This window comes from Gastrolobium bilobum, unplaced genomic scaffold (genome assembly GCF_033153095.1).
Source record: "Gastrolobium bilobum isolate Gb01-03AN ecotype WA unplaced genomic scaffold, APGP_CSIRO_Gbil_v1 utg829, whole genome shotgun sequence".
Lineage (NCBI taxonomy): Eukaryota > Viridiplantae > Streptophyta > Magnoliopsida > Fabales > Fabaceae > Gastrolobium > Gastrolobium bilobum.
This window is the reverse complement of record NW_026899533.1, coordinates 809,700-832,129: the sequence shown is the minus strand read 5'-3', so window position 1 is coordinate 832,129 and position 22,430 is coordinate 809,700. Positions and strand designations below refer to the sequence as shown.

The window sequence follows — 22,430 nt, the reverse complement described above, 5'->3', positions numbered from 1 at the left end:
ATATAATCAAATGGAGGGGATTGACTATTTTGAAACTTTCTCCCCAGTAGCAAAATTGACCACTATAAGGTTACTGCTTGCTTTGGCATCTGCACGTCACTGGCACCTTAAGCAGCTTGACATAAATAATGCATTCTTGCATGGAGACTTGTTTGAGGAAGTCTACATGAAAGTGGCTGAAGGAGTTCAAGCACCTAGTTCACAGCATGTATGCAAACTTACAAAGTCTTTGTATAGTTTAAAGCAGGACAGCAGACAATGGAATGCAAAATTAACCACTGAACTCAAGACTTTAGGATACTACAATCATCTGGAGACCACTATCTCTTTATCAAAGCCAAAGGTGAGTCCTTCACAGCCCTCCTTGTATATGTAGATGATATGGTCCTGGCTGGTAATGATATGGAGGAGATCACATCTGTCAAGTGTCACTTGGATGATTTGTTTTGCATAAAGGATCTTAGACCTTTGAAATTTTTTCTTGGCCTTGAAGTTCCAGATCTAGCCAAGGTTTGGTACTCAACCAAAGGAAATACACACTGGAGCTCCTCAATGATAGCGGGTTGTTTGGAGCAAAACCAGCATCCACTCCAATGGATCCTAATATCAGATTGAAGTAGAATGAAGGCAAGCCATGTTCTGATCCTGCTAGCTATCGCATATTAATAGGACGACTGCTATACCTGACCAACACACGCCCAGATATCTCATTTGCTGTTCAGCAATTGAGTCAGTTTGTTGCTAACCTCATGGAGGTTCACTTTAATGCAGGATGTAGAGTTCTCCGCTCGTTGAAAGGGTGTCCAACAAAAGGTTTATTCTTTCCATCACATAATCAGTTGTCTCTTCGTGGCTTTACAGATGTTGACTGGGCAACATGTCCAGATACGCGAAGATCAACCACTGGCTTCTGTGTGTTCTTAGGATCATCCTTAATTTCATGGAAATCCAAGAAACAAACTACAGTTAGCCGATCGTCAGCAGAGGCTGAATATAGAGCTTTAGCTGCTTTAACTTGTGAGATACAATGGCTTGCATACCTACTACAAGATTTATGTGTTTCCTTCTCCAATCCAACTATGGTCTACTGTGACAATCAAGCTGCTATCCACTTGGCCCACAATCTCTCCTTCCATGAATGTAGCAAGCATATTGAGCTTGAGTGCCACATCACACGAGAGAAGATTGCAGGTGGGCTCATTCATATGCTACCTATCTCAACATCACAGCAACTGACAGATCCTTTCACCAAAGCATTACATCCAGCTCCCTTTCACGATTTCTTGAGCAAGTTGGGACTATTAGACATACACCTCCGAACCGGGGGGGAGGGGAGGGTTGATATATGTTTAGTTAGTTACTCGGCCCATTAGTTTAGTCACTTGGCCCACTAAGCTTAATTATGTTAATTAGTTAGCTTAGCCTGAGGTTATATATATATATGTACAGATAATTGTCTTGGTTAATTAATTCAACTTCCATCTTTCACTGATATGAATAACTCTCTTCTTTCTTCGTACCGTAAGAGGAACCATGGATAAATCCCAAAAAAGTGGAATAGAAAAATATAAAGTCATTTCGTAAATGTAAAACCAATCAAGCGATTGTTGCTTGAAATAGTATTCTGGTATGACATTGAACTCCCGATGAATGTTTTTCCTCCATGCATGAGAAAAGTAGATTTTGAAAAGAAAACAAATCCGCTTTTTTTTTATATTATCCATATATTTATCTATTACTTAATTAGTTCGATTCTAGTAGAGTAAAATCACATCAGCTGAAACATCACATTATCTCCACTGCTTTGTGGTAGTCGAGTAGTTTTTTAGTTATAAATCATTGATTTTTTTCTGCTTTTTCAAGGATGAGAAATTGAAGTAACGGCACTAAGCAATAATGCCAGCCTCTTTTTCTTATTTTATCTATTACCTTTCCGTCGGCATCCTCTATTAATAAAACTTCCAGCTGTAACTTTTGTTAACTCATATCGTTATAACTTTTCACTTAATTACAATGCTCAATCCTACAAGTAATTAATTATACAAGAACTAAGGTAATTAATTTAATTATCAAAAATTAAAAAAAATTACTTGTAGGCCTATTAAATATTTTCTTAATTGTTTAAAGAAAAGTCTTAAAGAATACATAAGTTTTTATTCTATTAAATTTTTCTTTTAATATAACATTTTTACTTCATAATTGAAATGTTTTAAAGATACTTGTTACTTAATGAAAAAGTAGAGTATTATAGTCATATAAAAAAAAAGTTATGCAATATGTCCCATTCACTGGCATTTTTCTTATGTCGACCAAATCCAACCGTATCTTGGTCCGGTCATACCAACCAAAATGTCTTTCCTGTTCTATAGCTTAGTTTGTATAAACTATGGCATGAAATAAATAAACAAACAAACATATATTAAAAGTGCACTTTGACATCACACCCACCATGAAATTTGCCATCTTACGCGTCTATTTATAGTAATACACGATTGCATAAAGACAAATTACCTAGACCCACAAGAGTTTCCGCATTAAAAAAACAAGGTGCACACAGTGGACATAAAAAACATGGTGTAAACTACTAAACTTGGATAGGTCAATGAGAACAAACTAACAGAGGAATTCATGTGAATGATACACATAGTGTGCCTCTTCTCATCACTTATACTACGGATAAACCTCAATGAGAGACTTCAAACCCAGAAGTTGAGTTATTTTGTAGTTACTGAAACCAGCAGAGAAAAAAAGCTTGGCCCATTCTTTCTCATTTCTCTCTTTTCCAGTCACCAAGGCCATCATTTCCATATCAAAGAAGAGCTTCGTGTCAACAAATTCACCATCTATCTCTTCATTCCCCATCACGACCTCAATGATTATCACCTTCCCTTCTTTACCTTTGCTAGTGAGTGCCTCCTTGCATTTCTTCAGTATTTTCACACATTCCTCATCGTTCCAGTCATGCAATATCCACTGCATGTCACTCAAATTAATTATGAATGTGCAACGAAATTAAATATTATTTTGCTATATTTTAAATTGTGTTAGCTAGAGAGATATAATATAAAATTATAGAAGATTTATTACTTAATAACTTAACCTTTTAGGTGAGATAATTATATATCATGGTATCAGATCCAAGATAATCATAGATTAAGTGAGATCATTGTTTATCAAATGGCAAAACCTCGCAAGAAATTGTTATATTTCTTACTTGTGTTAGAGAGATATAATATAAAATTATTGAAGACTCATCACTTAATAACTTAACCTTTTAGGTGAGATGATTAATTATTTATCAAGGTATCAAATCCAAAAAAACCATGGATTAGGTGAGATGATTGTTTATCAAATAGTAAAACCCTCAAGAAATAAAAAAATGTGTGTAACCTAGATCTTTTTATTGGAATAAGCAGAGATCAATATGTCAAGTTATGAAGCAACTTAGACCCTAATTATGATAACAAGTTCATTCTCAATAATGATGCATCTTTGCTAAAGGTTTGGCAATTTAGAAGAAGATAATAAACTATATATGTGAAAATACTTTACCTTTAACAAAATGGAATCGGCAGAGGGAATTGACTCAAACATGTCACCTCCAACATATTTTAGATTGTCACTTCCTTGCAAGCCATTAACAACATGTGGGAGATCAAATACAATACACTCCAATTGTGGGAATGACTTGGCAATGGCCTTTGCCATAGTCCCTGTGCCTCCCCCAACATCAACTAATGACTCCAATCCCATGAACACTCCCTCGCACTTCTCAACGACCACATTGGAAATCAATCGAGCATCACTAGCCATGGCTTCATTGAGAACGTGATTGAATTTGGGCTCATGGCAAGCATAATCCCAAAGTGTCATCCCATTTTCCGTGTAAAATGGAGTAGGATCATCATTTTTAAACCAAGTAGAAAATTTCTGCCATGGATTTATCATAGTCGGGTCAAGTACGAAAGGCAAAAAAGATGTCATGCTCAAGGGTTGATCATTAAGTTGTAGGAAATCTTAGATTTATGCGGAAGCGGTTTAGGACCTAGTACATTGGTATGCTTACCGAATCATCCTTGTTTCACAATTACCTCTCGGTGCACAGGTCTCGTGTAGAATCTTCCCTTGTAGGATTCCTCTTCACGAACAGCTCACCTCAGCCGCAGCACGAACAACCTCCTTGAAGCTAGACTGTGGCAGATCTTCCAAACTATCTCTCGAGGAGGAAGGGGAAGTGTGTGGGCACTGATTAGATTCTGAGCCTGCCTCTTTCTCACAAAGAAGACCTAGGAGGCTGATGACTTAAGAGGTACTATTTATATGGGTTCCAAGAAACCCTAGCTCATTGGGCTCTAGGTTCCTTGGGCTCTTCTCATACTAATAACCCATTTGGGCTTTAGTAAAAGAGCAAACCCAACAATCTCCCACTTGCTCTTTTGGATACAAACTTGAGTCGTAAAACCCAAGATCATGTAACCCATAAGTCATCATATATCTGAAAAATACCCCATCCCTTGTCTCAAGCTAGCTTGGGGATCTACCATCTGTTATTAATCAAGGCTCATGATAATCAACGAATGATTATCTAATTCGGTGCTACTCCACTAAAAGCCCGAACTTGAACTCCAAGATTAACAACACTTATAACATGAATATGCATCGCCCCTTTGTAGAATGTCTATAATTGATTGACAAGTTTTCTGTAACTCAATCAATTATTTATTCCCTTGACTATGATAGTTTCTCTGATGGATTACATGCACTGGCCAGTGTCTTTAATATCCAAGTACTGAAACATATCAAGGGGACATATCCTACAAATTCCATGTTGTTTATCTCATAAATACCGATAATCAAATAATCTCACTCCCAAAATACCGAGTTATTGGCTGTCAATAGATCGAACCTCACCCGTTGGTAAATCAAAGAATGAAAACTATTTGATTACCTATTTATAATAAACTCAGGATTAAGAGCAATCACATAACTATAGTTAACTGGAGATTTGATACCTTATGACAGAAAAACAACTTTAATCAAATCTCTCCTTGGTCCTTTCAATGTGAATGTTAATTCACACCAATATTTTACAATGATTCGGACAAAATCATTTCATAAAATATTGCAGCCTGAATAAAGTGCCCAACTTTATTTAACGGCTGTGACTCCATTCATCAATTGTGAGATCCTATGATCATGTCCTCCATGAACGTATCCATATGATCATATACTCCACAATTTGATCCGGACCTTTATGTTTGTAAATAGTGCGCAAAATAAATAAATAAAATCTTATTTATGAAATTCAGAAAATTATTTTATTGTTTCATCGTCTTACTCCAAGAGCACAATGAAACCAATAACTCCACTTGCTTAATGCAAGTCTGGGATCCTCCTAAGATCGACAGAAGTAACATGCCTCTCGAACACAAGTTCAGGCAAACTCTTAGTAACTGGGTCTGCAAGATCCACCTCTAATGCTATCTGAGTTTAGTGAAAAACTCATAGCTCGAGGTTGATTTTCTTGAGTCAATATCCACTTGAAATAACTGAATTTTTGAAAACTCAGCTTTTCAAGACTCCCACTAGAATATACCAGCATATAATCTCTCGTTCTCCAAAGATACTTGAGTACATGCTTAACAATAATCTAGTATTCCTCTAGGTTCAAAATGGTACTATCTCACTACTCCCACTACGCGACAGATGTCTGGTTTAACGCCCAACATGATATGCATGAGTCTACCTTTGCCAAAGCATAAGATATCTTGCTCATGCATTCTTCCTTCTTAGAAGTCTTTGGTCACTCCTTAGGAAGATGAATTCCACATCTGAGAATTATAATTCTTCTCTTGGAATTCTCATGTTGAATTTTGGGTTTTGTCAATGTAAGTAGCCTGAGGTGATGCCAACAACTTATTCTTCCGGTCTCATAAGAGTTTTATACCAAGAATATAATTGGCATCCCCAGTACTTCCATACCAAAACACTAACTTAGCCATCTCTTTATGCTTGATATTACCTCCACATTGTTTCTAATAAGGAGCATATCATCTACATAAAGTACCAGAAAAGCTACTGTCTTCCGTTGCATCCTTTACATACAAATACACATCATTCATCAAGGTTCTCTCAAAATCAAAATTTTGATAACCTAATCAAAACTGATGTTTCAAGACCTGGATGCTTGCTTAAGTCTATGAAATAGACTTTCACAACTTGCATACAGTGTGTTCCTACTCATTTGCTATAAACCCTTTTGGTTGTTGTATGTAGATTTCCTGACATCCAACTCCCAAAATGAAATCTCATAATTGAGACTTATAGCAACTAAGAGAATCTGGATAGACTCAAGCATGGCGTCTGGCAAGAAATGCCTCCAAGCTAGCTTTGAAGGTTTTCACCTTTCCGTCCATCCTCTCTTTGCCTATTATGTCCACATGCACCTTGTGGGTTTTACCCCTCTTGGTGTCTTTACTAGGACCGAACGGAGTTGAAATACAAGTATTTCATCTCATTGTTCATAGCCTGAGCAACACTTGATCAACAACATCTTCTAGTGCATTATCGTAACTAGTAGGATCAATGTCACTCAACAAGAAACAACTTGAGAGTTAACAAGGTTCTCTCCCACTACGAATGTACTGCACTAGACCTTGTGTATTTATAGGTAAAACAAAGAGTGGGTCAAATGATGGATCTTCAATTTCTTGAGGATCCGCTTATCCTTGATATTGTTCCTTTACATGTGATACTAATATTTCTACTAGTTTCACTTATATATTATCATGTTGAATTTCCAATCATGGTTCTCTTGTTTGTTCACTTAGAGATATATTTATCCCCTCTTGAACAATCAAGGGAACAGTGGATGAAGCTTCTAGAGATTCTGGAAATTCTTGATCTGAGATAAATCTCATCAAGAATAACCTAACTTAAGAGCTTATAATTTCTTATCTAGTCCTCCTTTAAGAAAATCATATGAGTGCTCACTTAGATTATCTTGTCCTTAAGACTAAATAAGAAATCATCCTTAGTTCTCTTAGGGTAGCCAAAAGATATGCACTCTTCCATACAAGATTCCATCTCATTTGACTGTTGTTGTAGGACGTGTGCCGTAGCACCCTAAATCCGAATATGGTTTGATCTGGGCTTGCACTCCTTCCATAATTCTTTAGGTGTCTTTACAACAAACTTTGACGGAACCAAGTTAAGAAGATAGATTTCTTTCTCTTAGGCATCTCCCTTGAACAACATTGGCAAAGATGAATAACTGAACATGATCTTCACCAAGTCTAGAAATGTTTGATTTTTGCATACTGCAACTTCATTCAACTAACGCGTTCTTAGAGTTGACAGTTACGAAAACTATCCCCTCTTAAATCAGGTAAGACCTGAAATTACCAGACAGGTAGCCAAACACTTTAGTAGACCAAAGTGTTTTGATTTGAACACCTTCATGCTTTTCTGCCTCAGACTTAAACCTCTTGGAAATTCCAAAAGCTTTAAACTTATGGCGCACTTGGTTCATCTGTCCAAATCTAGAGTAAACATTCATATAATGAAGTACTCATCACCTCTTCTGGTCTGAACGCTAATTGGTCCACATACATTAGTATGTACCAGTTCTAGTTGAATAGTTGCGCAAACCTTTTTGGCCCTTGTAGGATTGCTTGGCCACTTTACCTTCCAAATAGGACTAACATGTAGCTGTTAGTTAAAAGATTCTTGAACTTTCAGTCTCTCTTTTAACTAAAATATGTTTCCTACTTGAGATAATATGACTCAATCACAAAGGCCAAAGTTATGTTTCATTTGAAACTTTTATTTCTTTGGTGAAAGTTCTTGTTCATCATCCTTTCCATTCAACATAACAAAACAATGTACCAGAACAAAACAAGACGAAGATGAACTTCGAAATGTAACTGAGGAATCAATTGCATTGTCAAACCATGTTTTAACCAAAACAACTAACAAAAATTGAATTCCTCTTGAACTCCGGAACAAATAAACAGTTACTCAAAACCATAGTCATTAAATAACTTGTCTTACTGCAAATGCAGACACAAGTTCCCATTTTCAAGCTTAAAATATCTTTGTCCACTGCTGACAGGCATACCATGTTTGAACTACTGCTATGAGTAACAAACATAATCAGTGATTCCTGAATCAATGATTCATTCACTGATCAGGCCTTAATATACCCATGTCTGGTTTTTTTCATCACCTCTGGGCAATTTTTCTTTCAGTATCCCTTCAGTCTGCACTTGAAGAACTTGCCTTGCGGATTCTTCATAGCAACTGGTTTGACAACTGATAACCAAGTCATTTTGTTCTTGTTACCACCCTTGGGTTTTTCCCTTTGGATTTAACAAGACTCTTAGCAAAAACTGCATCGACTGCATTCTGTCTAGCAGAACTGCTAGACGCAGCAAACATGTCATTAAGAGTCTGAAGCATTTCTACTCCACTCTTAATCATGTACACTTGCTTCTGCAAGTATTTGGAAAGACTGACAATAACATAGCAGCGAACTACCATATCTGCCCTTTCCCAATCTGAGAAATGCATCTTAGTTACCTTAGACGCATCCTCTACAGGTTGTTATGGCCCTCGCATTGTCAGGACAAATTTTAGCTTCTATGTTTTAGAACAATATCAAAAATTTGCTTTTCACTTATTCATAGTTGGTACCATCTAGAGGTTTTCGACTCAAAATCATTTCTAAGATATTTTATGAAAAACATATAAAGCACACAATTACAAACAAATAATGCAATAAACAAACGAAGTGCGAGTAGATTCTCATAACTACTCTTGTTTATTGTTAACAATCCTTCAGTTTATCTTTACAAGGCTTACGATGGGCAAGTTACTTGTAAAAACCAAAATTGTTACTTGGGCCTTCAGTGCCATTGCCAGAGCCTCGATGGGAGGGTTAACAATTTTACCAAAGTTGAATGTAATTAACCATTGTTTAATTTCAAAATTATCCTTAGTGTCTAAGCATTACCGACGATGGGTCGTACAATACTTTACTAAAATTTTGAAATTATTAAGATTTAATCTAGTGAAATCTGATTATCCTTATCCGATGGGGCTTCAGCGATAACCATTTCACTAATAAACCCACAAATGGAGCCCGCAGGTTTTAAAATTAATTAATTTTTAAAACCTTCACCCATTCAACATTTTTGTTTGAGAATTTTCATAAGCCCAGTCGAATTCATTGTTTAATTTCAAAATTATCTTTAATAACTTAGTATTATCGACGATGGGCCGTACAATACTTTATTAAAATTTTGAAATTATTAAGGCCCAATAAAATCCAATCATGCTTATCCGTTGGGGCCTCACATGATTATTTTATTGATAGGCCCGCAATGCGCCTGGAGGTTAAATTAATTTCTTAATTTAAATCTCCTCCCATAGATATTTAAGTCCAATCTAATAAAATCCAATCATGCTTATTCGATGGGACTTCACATGATTATTTTATTAATGGTCCTATAATGTGCTTGAAGGTTAAATTAATCTCTTAATTTAAAATCTCTTTCCATTCAACATAAGCAACATTTTCTAATTTCCAAGAATTATTTAATTGAGAGTATCCTTTGTTTCATTTCAAAAACTATATAAGTAAGAGCGCCGATAAACGTGCAGTAAGCTTAACATAATTTTGAAAGCATTAAGGTCCTGAAATCCGGTCACTTTACGTCAGTGTGTGCTCCAAACAATCATGATACATGAATGTTGTATGCAGCGTGTGTTATTCCATGACCATTTCAGAAAACCCACAAATTACTCGCAAAATAAAAGAATTCTCTTAGGAAATTTTCTTTAATCATTTTTCTAGATTTAAATCATCCAAATAGCTGACTTAATTATTAATCTAGATTGCAAAAATCATAATAATTATCATTTATGAGGATAATTTGAAATCAAAATAATTTCCATAACGATTATTTGTCTTGATGTTAATTATCCAAAATTAATTAATTCAATTATTAATCTAGATTTTTAATAAAAATCATAATAATTATTAATTAATTTCTTAGGATGATTTAAAATCAAAATAATCCCATAATAACTATCATACTAGTCGCTGAAGACATAATAGCTATTATGCTCATGCAATCATACAAGTTATGCAACAATATGGCACCACCTATTTTATTTTTTTTTGGAGTTACCCAACCCTAATTACCTCTTTGAGGCGAGTTGGCTCCCTCCGGTATCCCCACAAGCTTCGACTCTTTGAGCCGGCTATGGGACTGATCCGGAGTGCGGGGGTCAGTGATGGCTAAAGGTTCAGCCCCTTCCCCAAGAATGCATTCAGCGGGAATCGAACACATGTCCAACCCCACTAACTCAACGCCAAGGAACCAACTGAGCTGCACCCATTGGCACCACCTATTCTATATGGCATGTTATCGCAATAAAGCATGTTATCAATCATATAATTTATACCAATCAATAAAAGCATTAAATAATAAATCATAATTACTTTAATCCATGGCCTTCTTATTTTAAAAAAAAATAAAATTAAATAAAATTAAATAATACAACTTTGGAATTCGACTTTCGCCTAGCCCATAGTATCTGTCTCAAGCCCCTTTAGGGTTTCATGGGCCCAAAAGCCCAAAGACCCAATCCTTTGGCAAGAAACCCTAGGACGCGAAAGAGGAACCCTAGCCGTCAGGTCTGTCGCGCCGTCACCCGAAGTCAAATCAAGCTGAAACTCCAGGGGAAGGACTGCCATGTAGAGACGAGTGCACCGCCGCCGGAACCACCCAAAAAGGTGGCCGGACGCTCCCTCACTCTCCCATTATTTGCCGGAGAGTGGCGGCCACTCTCAGCCTCTTGTGGAGGCGCGTGGTGGAGCGTGTAGTCTCCGATGGCGATGATCCACCCACCGTTGCGTTTGTCTTTCCGTCCTCTTTCCAACCATATATAGATCGCCTCATTCCGAGATCGGTAAGTGCTCGAAAAGTTTCCGACAGTGCTGATTGCGCATCTTCCTCGCGATTTCTCGATCTTGAACTTTTACAAAATATTGAAAAAATACACAAAAATTCCAAAAATAAACAAAAATAGCAAGGAGGAAACCTAATCATATGGGATTAGTCTCCTTGTTACAAATCGAGAAATACACGAGAGACCCTAACCATGGATTAAAGCATTTTTACCGATTAAAATTTAAACTTTTATGAAAATGAATTATAAAATACACATGCTAGACCCTAACCATGGATTAAAGCATTTTTAGCGATTCATGCTTCCAGTTTTGGAGGGGTGGATTGGTAGTGAAGCAATGAGTAGTGAGAGTGGCATGGGTTGGCCATACTTGTGTATGACATCTGGAATGCATAACTCAATTGCACATTTAAGGGACATGGAGTTTATGAAGCTAAAAATGTGATTGAATATATGGGTTTGAGCTTGAAGTAGTTTGGCAGCATGCTCCTCAATGGGGGATTCCATAGCTTTGATGCCTGAACTACTTTGCTAGATTTGTAGTATGGAAACTCACATTACTTGGGTCCATTTATAGGGGGAGCAGGTGTTCTGCCAATATCTTGAAATATGGACATAACTTAAAATTATTGCAGATATATAAGAGCAACACTATAATATGCCAATATATATTTTATTCAAGTTCCTGAAAACTATATAATATTTTTCACGTTTGTTTTATTTATAATGACACTAGTATGTTACCCGAGGAATCCACGGAAAAATTAAAAATGTTTAATATTATAAACTTTTATTTTAAGTTTTTACATACTTAAATATAAAATATTTAAATAAATCACATGTCTATTACTATGCAAAAATTGTCCTATGATTGGCCGTTGAAAAAAAAAATACACGCTATAATTCTACATATATACGAAATTGATTAGCATATCATTTTGTTATAGAGATTAGCTTTATTTGTTATACAACTAATCCTATGATATATAGGGAAATACACCTTACATGATTTGTTACGGGTGAAATGTTACTGTTGGGATTTTCTTTTTTACCAAAAAGTCTTTTGAGCTTTAGTATAGGAGAAGAGCTCAAAAAGTTTAGGCTTATGTTTTCTTGTTATCCATATATATAATTCACGTTCTTGAGCCGTCGTACTCAGGGAAAAAAATGAAAACCTATCGTACCCACGGACATCTACTTCCCCTATTTGAGTCATAGATTGAAAGATCTGACCATCCCGTTGTCACTGCTACGACAAGATTCATCTATAGCCTTTGAGGGTGAGCAGATTCAATGTGAGACAATAGTGTTTTTCACGCTTACATTACAAGATACACTTTATGTCGTTTAGGGTGAGTAAATTCAATGCCAGGAAAGGGTGTTGGGAACTCGGTTCCCTCAAGCTCGGCTAAGTAGTCTTTGTGCGGAAGTCAATCAACAAGATCCTGATCTCGGATCTCGGCAATACCTCGGTCCGAGCTTCACCAGGTCAGGCAGCGCAGCGGAAAAAAAAAAACAAAAACGAAAAATAGGAGAGAGAGAATAAGAGCACAACCAGATTTAACGTGGGAAAACCTTCTTCAATGAAGAAGTAAAAACCCACGGGACCTAGTCCAGATCAAAAATCCACTATGAAAATAATGGTTACAAAGAATCAAATACGCCAATGTGGTGGTTAACTCAACCTCTCCAACAATGGTGATAATCAAACTACCCTAGAGATGTTTCACTCAAACTCTCTCTAGAGATCTCTCAAATGCAAAGCATAAAGCTTTGCTCAAACAATCAAATAATTTTTTTCTCAAATTTGTTCTCTCAATATGACCTAGCCTCCACCCACAACTAATGAATATATATAGAGGAGGTGGAAATTAGGGTTAGGGTTTTTAGGAAACCCCTCAAATGGGCTTGGACTTAGCATTGAAGGAGGAAGCCCAACAAATCTCCCCCTCCGACTTCAATGCGTCGGCTTCAGCATCAACCCGGCTCCTTCACAGCAGTCTTCAAATTTCCTTGCTGGAACCGGCTTCGTCATCATGTCGGACCAATTTTGGTCAGTGTGCACCTTGACGAGTTCGAGCTCTCCACCTTCCACCACATCCTGGATCCAGTGATACCTCACATCAATATGCTTAGTGTGGGAGTGATAGGTCGAATTCTTCGCAAGATGGATTGCGCTTTGATTGTCATAACTCAGCTCATACTTGTCTTGATCATGGTCGAGTTCCATGAGGAACTTCTTCATCCATAGCATCTATTTGCTTGCCTCAGTAGCAGCAATGTACTCAGCCTCAGTGTTCGATAGTGCAACACATTTCTGAAGTCTTGATTGCCAAGAGACAGCTCCTCCGGCAAATCTCATCAAATATCCTGTAGTCGACTTCCTCGAGTCGGCATCTCCCCCTAAATCAGAATCGGAGTAGCCTTACAGCTCGGCTTTGCCTTCTCCAAATCTGAGACATAAGTCGGTCGTACCTCGGAGGTACTTGAAGATCCACTTCACTTCTTCCCAGTGCTCTTTGTCGGGGTTTGACAAATATCGGCTTACCATTCCAACAGCATACGCCAAGTCGGGTCTAGTGCAAACCATTGCATACATCAAGCTTCCGACGGCAGATTGGTACGGGACCTTCATCATCTCATCTTTGTCTTCATCAGATCTCGGACATTGCTTCTGGTTCAGCTTTATGTGTTCGGCAAGGGGGGTGCTCACTGTTTTGGCTTTGTCCATGCTGAATCTCTTCATAATCTTCTCAATATATTTCTCTTGACTCAGCAACAGTAGCTTCTTCTGTCTATCTCGGATAATCTTGATTCCGAGTATCAGCTTTGCAGGGTTGTGGTCCTTCATTGCGAAGGACGAGCTCAATGCCTTTTTTAGGGCGGCTATCCTCAATTTGTCTTTCCTTACAATAAGCATGTCGTCAACATATAACAACAAGATCAAAAAATCTTCGGCCTCATACCTCTTCACAAATACGCAGTGGTCGGCTTCTGTCTTCTCAAACTTATGATCAATCATGAATGATTCAAACTTCTTGTACCACTGTCGAGGTGCTTGCTTCAAGCCATAGAGACTCTTCTTCAACCGACATACCAAGTCTTCTTGGTCTGGAGCTTGGAATCCTTCAGGTTGCTCCATATATATCTCTTCTTCTAAATCACCGTGAAGAAATGCCGTCTTCACGTCCATTTATTCTACCTCGAGGTCCATCGAAGCCGCCATGGCTAACACGGTTCGGACCGAGGTCATTTTCACCACAGGAGAAAAAAATCTCCTCAAAGTCTACTCCTTTCTTCTGATTGCAGCCTTTCACTACAATTCGGGCTTTGTATCTCGGCTTTTGCCTGTTCTCTTCATTCTTAATCTTGTAGACCCATTTATTTTTCAGAGCTCGTCTTCCTTCAGGCAACTCGGTCAGCTCATAAGTCTGATTCTCGTGCAGAGACTTCATCTCGTCCTGCATTGCCTTTTTCCATTCTTCTTTCTCTGAGCTCGTTACAGCCTCATCATAACTCTGAGGCTCACCGTCTTCAGCAACAACGGAGTATTCATCAGGTGGGTATCTTGTAGAGGGTCTTCTTTCTCGAGTTGGATATCTCGGTTGTTCTTCAGCTTGAGAACCCGGTTCAACATTCTCATCCCGGATCTCATCATCAACTCGGACCTCAATGTCTTGGTCATCCTCAGCTGGTTGCTGGTCATCAATTTCTTCATTTTCATGATTTTCTTTCCCTGCTTCAGCTCGGACAAGAGGGATGGGTTCTTCACGTCTGACAGTAACCCGGACTTTGGGCTTCGAGATGTCATGAATGTTCTCATCTTCATGAAAGATCACATCTCGGCTTCTCACAATCTTCTTATTGATTGGATCCCAAAGTCGAAACCCGAACTCACATCTCGGCGAACCAAGATAAATGCATTCTTTAGTCTTAGCATCAAGTTTAGCCCTCTCATCTTTAGGGATATGCACGAAAGCTCGGCATCCAAAAACTTTCAGTTGATTATAGGCCGCTTTCCGACCTGTCCAGACTTCTTCTGGAATTTCTCCTTCAAGTGGCCGTGACGGTGAGAGGTTGATCAAGTCAACAGTTGTTTTGACGGCTTCTCCCCAGAATGATTTCGGCAATCCGGCATTGGACAACATACTTCGGACCTTCTCTTCAATAGTTCTATTCATCCTCTCAGCAAGTTCATTCAACTGGGGAGTCTTAGGGGGCGTCTTCTCAAGTCGAATCTCGGCCGCTCTGCAGTATGCATCAAATGGGCCGCAATACTCACCACCATTATCAGATCGGACCACTTTCAATTTTTTGCTTGTCTCCCTTTCAACCATCGCATGGAATTCTTTAAATGATTGGAGTACCTGGTCTTTAGACTTCAACAAATACACCCACACTTTGCGGGAATGATCATCAATGAATGAAACAAAGTACTGAGCTCCTCCAAGGGATCTTTCCGACATGGAGAAGACATCAGTATGGACGAGGTCAAGAATATACCTGCGACGTCTTGGTTGATCCGGTCTCAAAAAAGAAACTCGGTACTGCTTTCCAGCTAGGCAATGTGTGCAACTTTCCAACGCTTGGCCTTTCAACCCAGTCAATAATCCTTTCTTGTTCAGGATCTGGAGCCCTTTCTCGCTCATGTGGCCGAGGCGCTTGTGCCATAGCTCCAAGCTAGGTTCATCTCGAACAGAATTGGCTTCTCCGCCATTGATCTTTCCTTGCATCACGTACAAGGAGCCTTCCTTCTTACCTCGGGCCACGACCAAGTTTCCCTTGGCCAGCTTCCATCTAACACTACCGAAGTAGTTCACTAACCCGGCATCATCAAGTTTGCCTACCGAGATTAGATTCAAACGCATGTCAGGAACATGCCTTACATCTTTCAACACAAGTCGGCATCCGACATCCGTGGTCAGAGTTACATCACTGACACCAACAATCTTGCTGGTCACTTGATTTCCCATCTTCACGACTCCAAAATCACCACCTCGATAAGAGGAGACAAAACCTTTGTGTGGAGTAACGTGGAAGGAGGCACCGGAGTCAACAATCCAGGTGCAGTCATCATATGCAACATTCAAATAATTATCCTCACCAAGGAGGAATATCTCGGCATCCGGGTTGGCAGCCACCGCAGTGGTGCTCTTGTCTTCCCTCTTCTTGGGAATAATCTGATTCGGCTTCACAGAGTCGTTCTTCTCGTTATTCTGCAGGGTCCAACAGTCTGGTTTCTTATGGCCTGTCTTTCCACAGTGAAGCACTTCAACTCATATTTCGGCTTTGACCGACCTCTGGAATTTTCTCGTCTATCACGACCTCTACCCCGGCTCTTGCTTCTACCCCGGGAGTCGGATTTCCCTTTGTTCTCAATAATGTTGGCCTCAGACGTGCTTGAAACACCTCGTTCTCTTTTCCTGACTTCTTCGCTCAGGAGACTGTCTGTCACGACATCCATCTTCAACTTTCCTTCTGGAGCTGAATTACTCAAAGTCACCACCAGAGTATCCCAGTTTTCTGGCAGCGAGCTCAACAGCAGCAAAGCCTGCATCTCGTCATCAATCTTCATCTCGGCTTTTGACAGCGGATTCACAATACCTTTGTAGGTGTTGAGGTGTTCAATCATGCTCATGCTTTCCTTGTATTCAAGCTTCACAAGTCGGCGAACCGGGTATGCTTTATTCCTGGGAGTCTTCTTCTGAATAATTGACTCCAGCTTCGTCCACAACTCATACACGTTCGTGAACTCGGACACGTGCTCAAAGAGGCTTTTATCAATATATTTCCTGATCATGGCTACCGCCTTCCGACTCAGGATCTCCCACTCCTTATCAATTTTTCCTGCCGGTCTCTCATCAAGGATAATGAGCTCATGTAAATCTTTGCAGTAGAGATGATCTTCCATCATCGGTCTCCAATAGGTAAAATTATCTTCGGTCAACTTGAACATGTCTCCATCATTGGTTATGCCACTTGTCTCCATCTCGTCTCCCTCAGAACCCGTCGAACTCGGGCTCTGATACCAATGTCAGGCAAGTCCAGGGGAAGCCCGTGGCGGGGGGCCATCACCAATGAGCTAAGGCTACAACAACTGTAGCAAGTGGATCCGACACCATGTCTCAACCCAAGACCTTAAGGCATTGGGTTCATGGGTCCTTCCATATATATACTCTTACTTAGCCCATCACCAACCAATGTGGGACTCATCACACTTGAATATCCTAACAATCTCCCCCTCAAGTGTGAAACCCACCATTGGTATGCTCCCCCTTAACCGAGTACCCGAAGCGCAAAGTACTCGACCCGCCTCCTAGCCAATTACATGGCTAGATTGAGCCCAACCCGGCTCTGATACCAATGTTGGGAACTTGGTTCCCTCAAGCTCGGCTAAGCAGCCTTTGTGCGGAAGTCAATCAACAAGATCCTGATCTCGGATCTCGGCAATACCTCGGCCTGAACTTCACCGGGTCAGGCAGCGCAGCGGGAAAAAAAAACAAAAACGAAAAACATGAGAGAGAGAATAAGAGCACAACCAGATTTAACTTGGGAAAATCTTCTTCAATGAAGAAGTAAAAACCCACGGGACCTAGTCCAGATCAAAAATCCACTATGAAAATAATGGTTACAAAGAATCAAATACATCAATGTGGTGGTTAACTCAACCTCTCCAACAATGGTGATAATCAAATTACCCTAGAGATGTTTCACTCAAACTCTCTCTATAGATCTCTCAAATGCAAAGCATAAAGCTTTGCTCAAACAATCAAATAATTTTTCTCTCAAATTTGTTCTCTCAATATGACCTAGCCTCCTCCCACAACTAATGAGTATATATAGAGGAGGTGGAAATTAGGGTTAGGGTTTTTAGGAAACCCCTCAAATGGGCTTGGGCTTAGCATTGAAGGAGGAAGCCCAACAAAGGGTACTTTGTTATGTAACCAGTAATGCAACTTTCGCTGATCTTTGGATTTATGCCACTCTCAGTGGCCAAAAATCAGTTGTGCAAATAGTACGAGTTGTTAGAAACGCAGAGTAACGCATTTACTCGTTGTTCCGGATGGCCCAACGATACAGTGGCCTAAAGGTCTAAGCCCAAAACCCTTGTCCACGTCAGCCCTATCAACCTTCAGCCTCACAACCCCCAATACGATGATGCTCCCTAGGTGAGACACCATAATGTCTCATCTTGGGATTATAACTTCCAATAAGACCGCCCCAGATACCATAAGAGGTAACTTCCCTTTGTCACATGCTGACATCGCCAGGCACAGGGGGTGCATCACTGCAACCATAGCAGCGCCTGCCACCCTTAGTAGCGTCTGCCACCCTTGGCGAAACCCAAAAAGAGTTGACCCTCTCCTCACCAACCCACACAAGATCAACATCACATTCATCTATAAATACCCCTCTGGATACAGAGGAAATGCATCTTATGTATCGTTATTCTGCCCATTTATCTTGAGTCATATACACACACATACCCAATCCCCATTATTACCTGTTAGCTTCATACTTGGAACTATATCCCATAGCTTGGTCTCTACCTGTGCTAGAGGTATAACCCATATAGTGACTCATCCCAGAAGGGAACATAGTGGGCTTATAGTCCTCAAACGGTACATTAGCGCCGTCTGTGGGAAACTATAAACCTCTATTCCCTCTCTCTTTCCAACGATCTACTGAAGGAAGATCTTGCACCCTGAACAAAATATGGTGGTCACAACAAGGAGAACACATTAGCCAAGAGCTACCACCCCCGAAGGCCACGTGCAAACGGTCCATTCCAGTTCTCCCTCATCCGTACAATCAGCACCGGTCCAGCAAGCAGTAGCCGAGGGTCTCCCGCCGGTACTGCAGTCCGTTGGCCCACCGCTTCCAATGGCTGAAGCCAGAGTAACAAGGTTAGACCGTCATGTGGCCATACGTGAGGTCCAAGCAGAAAACGTGGTCCCAACTCAACCCCCACCGCCTGGAGTTCACTACGGGATGTCATTCCCCGTAACAGTCCCCCAAACAGTTCCACCTCCCATATATCAACCCCCAGAAGCCAACCTATGGTTATGTACAACGACCACAGAATGCCGATAGTCGCCAGATACCCCCCCTGGACCTCACTCCCATCACATGGGTGCCCCTTATGCCATGCCACCTGTAGCTGCCGGAATCCCCTTCCATGGCTACACAGTACCGCAACACAACCCAACCATTCCACAACCTCAAGCATCATACATGGTACAAACACCTCCCCGACACGGCATCCATCACGCCCCCGCTCTCTCGTTTTCAGTAGAAGCCCCTCAAGCACACCGTCCACTGCCTGACACACACCAGCCTAACCTGAATGTGTGTGCCACGCCAGTCAATACTTCTAGACGCAACAAACCCTTAACAGATGGCCTTCGCCTGACCCCTATACCTTTGGGCTTTAAATTCCCTTCCAACATTAACACCTACATAGGAGACACGGATCCCTTTGAGTGGATTCAAAAGTTTGAAGCGGCAATGACCCTCCATAGCGAGACAGATCTCCTAATGTGCAGGACCTTTCCTACGCTTCTAGGCGGGAGAGCCTTGGCGTGGTAGACCACTTTTCCTACTGGAAGTATCGCTTCTTGGGACGATCTGGCGAGCAAGTTCCAAACTCACTTCGCGACAAGTTGCCCAGTACCCAAATCAGTCCACTCGCTGGAGAAAATCCGCCAACAGTCAAGGGAGTCTCTTAGATCTTTTTTAGACCGTTTTGACAAAGAGGCCTTACTTGTGCAAGGTCTTGACCCCAAGGTGCAGGTACACATTGTAACACTCCGTGTTAACCCAGTTTGTTATCATGTCATCGTATTAAGCCACGCTTAATTTAAAAATGCGAAATATCTTTTTCTATTCAATTTGACGTCATTATACTTAGCCAAGTTGATTATTAAAATCCAATTACAAAATATTGCCTGTATGTGATTGCAATCCAACAACTAATTGAAATACCTCATAACATAGATGTGAGTATCTAAGTCACGGATGTACAATACGTAGTCCAGACAATATCTTGATACATTATTAATTACAACTAGAAACAACTAAACATAAAGTAAAGTCAATGTGGCATGGACAATTCCCATGCTCACCAACTAAGGCAACAAAGCCCTATAGCAGTCTCAACAATAACATCATGAAGCTAAAAGCATAAAAGGCAACAGTCAATATCCAGCATCCAACATAAGCAGCATAACAGCATATGATCAGCTAAGCTCTGGCCTCCTGCCGCTAGAGGTCTCAACCCCAGGGTTACCTGAACATGAAATATGTGCCTCAAACGTGGGGTGAGATCTCTAAACAGAAATCTCAGTAAGACAAGGGGTCCTCAAAGATCTTCCACCCAAGCTCACTTACATGTGCAATAAGTTCTAAAAACAGATAATAGTATAAGTTCCAAAATCAGTGCAATGCAGAAGATAATCATGCCATATGTGTTCTAACAATTCTACTGATCAGAGAAATGCAGGCATACGTCTATTACCCACATAATACCAGCCCATGTTGCACCCGCCCCCAGTACCACCCCATGGCTTCCTGGCTAGGCGAAACACCACATACATATCATAAGCATTTTGCACTTAACAGCTCCATAGCATTTCAATAAAACAGTACATGAAAACACATCATGCATATAAACCATCCCCCCATGGGATATGGTGAAACAAACAATGGCTAAACCGAGGACACGAAAGCTTACCTTGCAAGATAACAATCCAATGCCAAGAGTCCAATCAAAGCTCAAAGCCCAACACAGCAGAATCACAATCTGATTTGGGACCAGCAATCATATCAATAACCATAGCTCATAAGCATAAACATTAAGACAACGCTTCTCTTTTACGTTTCATGTCTTAAGGCTTCTCACAAAGCCACAAGCCCTTAATCCCTTGATTCTGACTTAACTTAGTCGTTACAGAAGTTCAACTTACACAAACTAGGGTCCATAAACCCATAACATAGTTCTGTATGAACAGTACCGTTACTGTTCACGCAAACCCAGCATATCCGGATATCAATATCCGGATATCCAGATCCCCATATCCGGATATCAATATCCGGATATCATATCCGGATATTTCACAACATAATACAGTTCTGCATTTCGCGAGATATCCTTCCCAAAGGTGGTTCATTTCATGCATACAGAAGCTCAAACATGCGATTTAAGGTGTGTTTAACATTACCCAACCTTAAGTTATGATCTTTAATCCATTACATGCATCAAGGTTCCATTTTTTCCATTAGACTCAAGAACAAAGGTGATGATCATACCACAAGCTCAAAACAGAGGTGGATGATGCTCTTAGAGCTTACTTGAAGCTCCCAAGGTTCTGAATTCTCAAGGAAAACGAAAATGCAACACAAGCTTGGATCTTTCTTCACAAAGTTTGCTTCTTGGAGCTCCAACAACCAAAGAAAGCACTTTCACACCAACCAACTCAGAAACAGCCCCTTCCCAACACACACACAGCCCTCAAAACTCAGAAAAGGCACCTTTTACACTCTCCAATGCACACACTCAAGTGTTTGCTTGATCAAGAGGAGAAACAATGATCAAAGATGGTGTCTTTGATGAGAAAATGAAGAAGGAAGGGAGTGGCAAGGTGGCTGGTCACAAGGCTTCAGAAATCCTACGTAGAAGGCACAACATGGCCTAGGGTTTTGGGTCAAAAGTCATATTTATAGCCGGTTTAAACTTAATCACATTGTATTAGCGCTAATTGCTACGCTTAGCAATTTAATCTCAAAATTAGGATTCTGAACCTACTCATTTTTCTAAGATTTATCATACTTTTATTTTATTTTTTGCAGCACCTTTTTGGTACGCGTTTTTCCATAACCAGTATCAGTTCTGGCACCAGTTCTCATTATTTTAACTTGAAACTTGAAATCACAGTCCTACATATTATTCTAGGAATATTCATGCACTTATTATAATTTTCTGGGATACTTCATCGGTACGCATTTATACCGACTAGCAGAATCGGTATCTGCACTTTTCGTCAGAAAAGCGACTTTCAACATTATTACTCACTTTCTATATTTATTTAAGCCTCATTAATAATTATTAGGGTCAATTATGGAATTATTTCCTAATTTCACATAATTTATTAATTAACTTCCTTAATTAATGGTGCGGGTTCTTACATACATACTCCTATCAGGCTTGAGGCAATGAGCATTTGCTTATGAACTCGCCTGCCACGAAATAACCGACCTAGAAGAGGACAAGAAAAAGGCCCAGGAATTCATGCGGATCGAAGAATACAAGGGGAGCATATCCGATGACGGGCAAAATCAAGAGAAGAAAGCGGGCAAAAGTAAAGACCAAGATGACGAGGATAGGAGAACTCACAAGTCCTCTAGATATACAGGACGACAATCACACAGTGTACTACAAACTGAATATAATGAGG

General features: G+C 40.0%; 1 protein-coding gene across 1 annotated transcript; it reads right to left on the bottom strand.

Annotated features, from left to right (window-relative positions):
- Positions 1–2,670: 2,670 nt before the first annotated feature.
- LOC133291076 (probable O-methyltransferase 3) lies at positions 2,671–18,168 on the bottom strand. The gene is made up of 5 exons (XM_061489257.1): positions 18,108–18,168; positions 14,489–14,509; positions 11,271–11,450; positions 3,553–4,016; positions 2,671–2,973 (listed from the first exon to the last, which is right to left on the bottom strand). Exons 1-5 carry the CDS (start codon positions 18,166–18,168, stop codon positions 2,671–2,673), a joined length of 1,029 nt encoding a protein of 342 aa, XP_061345241.1.
- Between the last annotated feature and the right edge of the window lie 4,262 nt (positions 18,169–22,430).

Coding starts and splice junctions, on each gene's coding strand:
- LOC133291076 (XM_061489257.1), bottom strand. CDS start 18,168: ATGAGACATTATGGTGTCTCACCTAGGGAGCATCATCGTATTGGGGGT. Junction 11,451..14,488: donor CGGTGAGCCTCAGAGTTATG/ATGAGGCTGTAA, acceptor ATGCTGCCAAAC/TACTTCAAGCTCAAACCCAT. Junction 4,017..11,270: donor CAAAACTGGAAGCATGAATC/GCTAAAAATGCT, acceptor CATAAATCTAAG/ATTTCCTACAACTTAATGAT.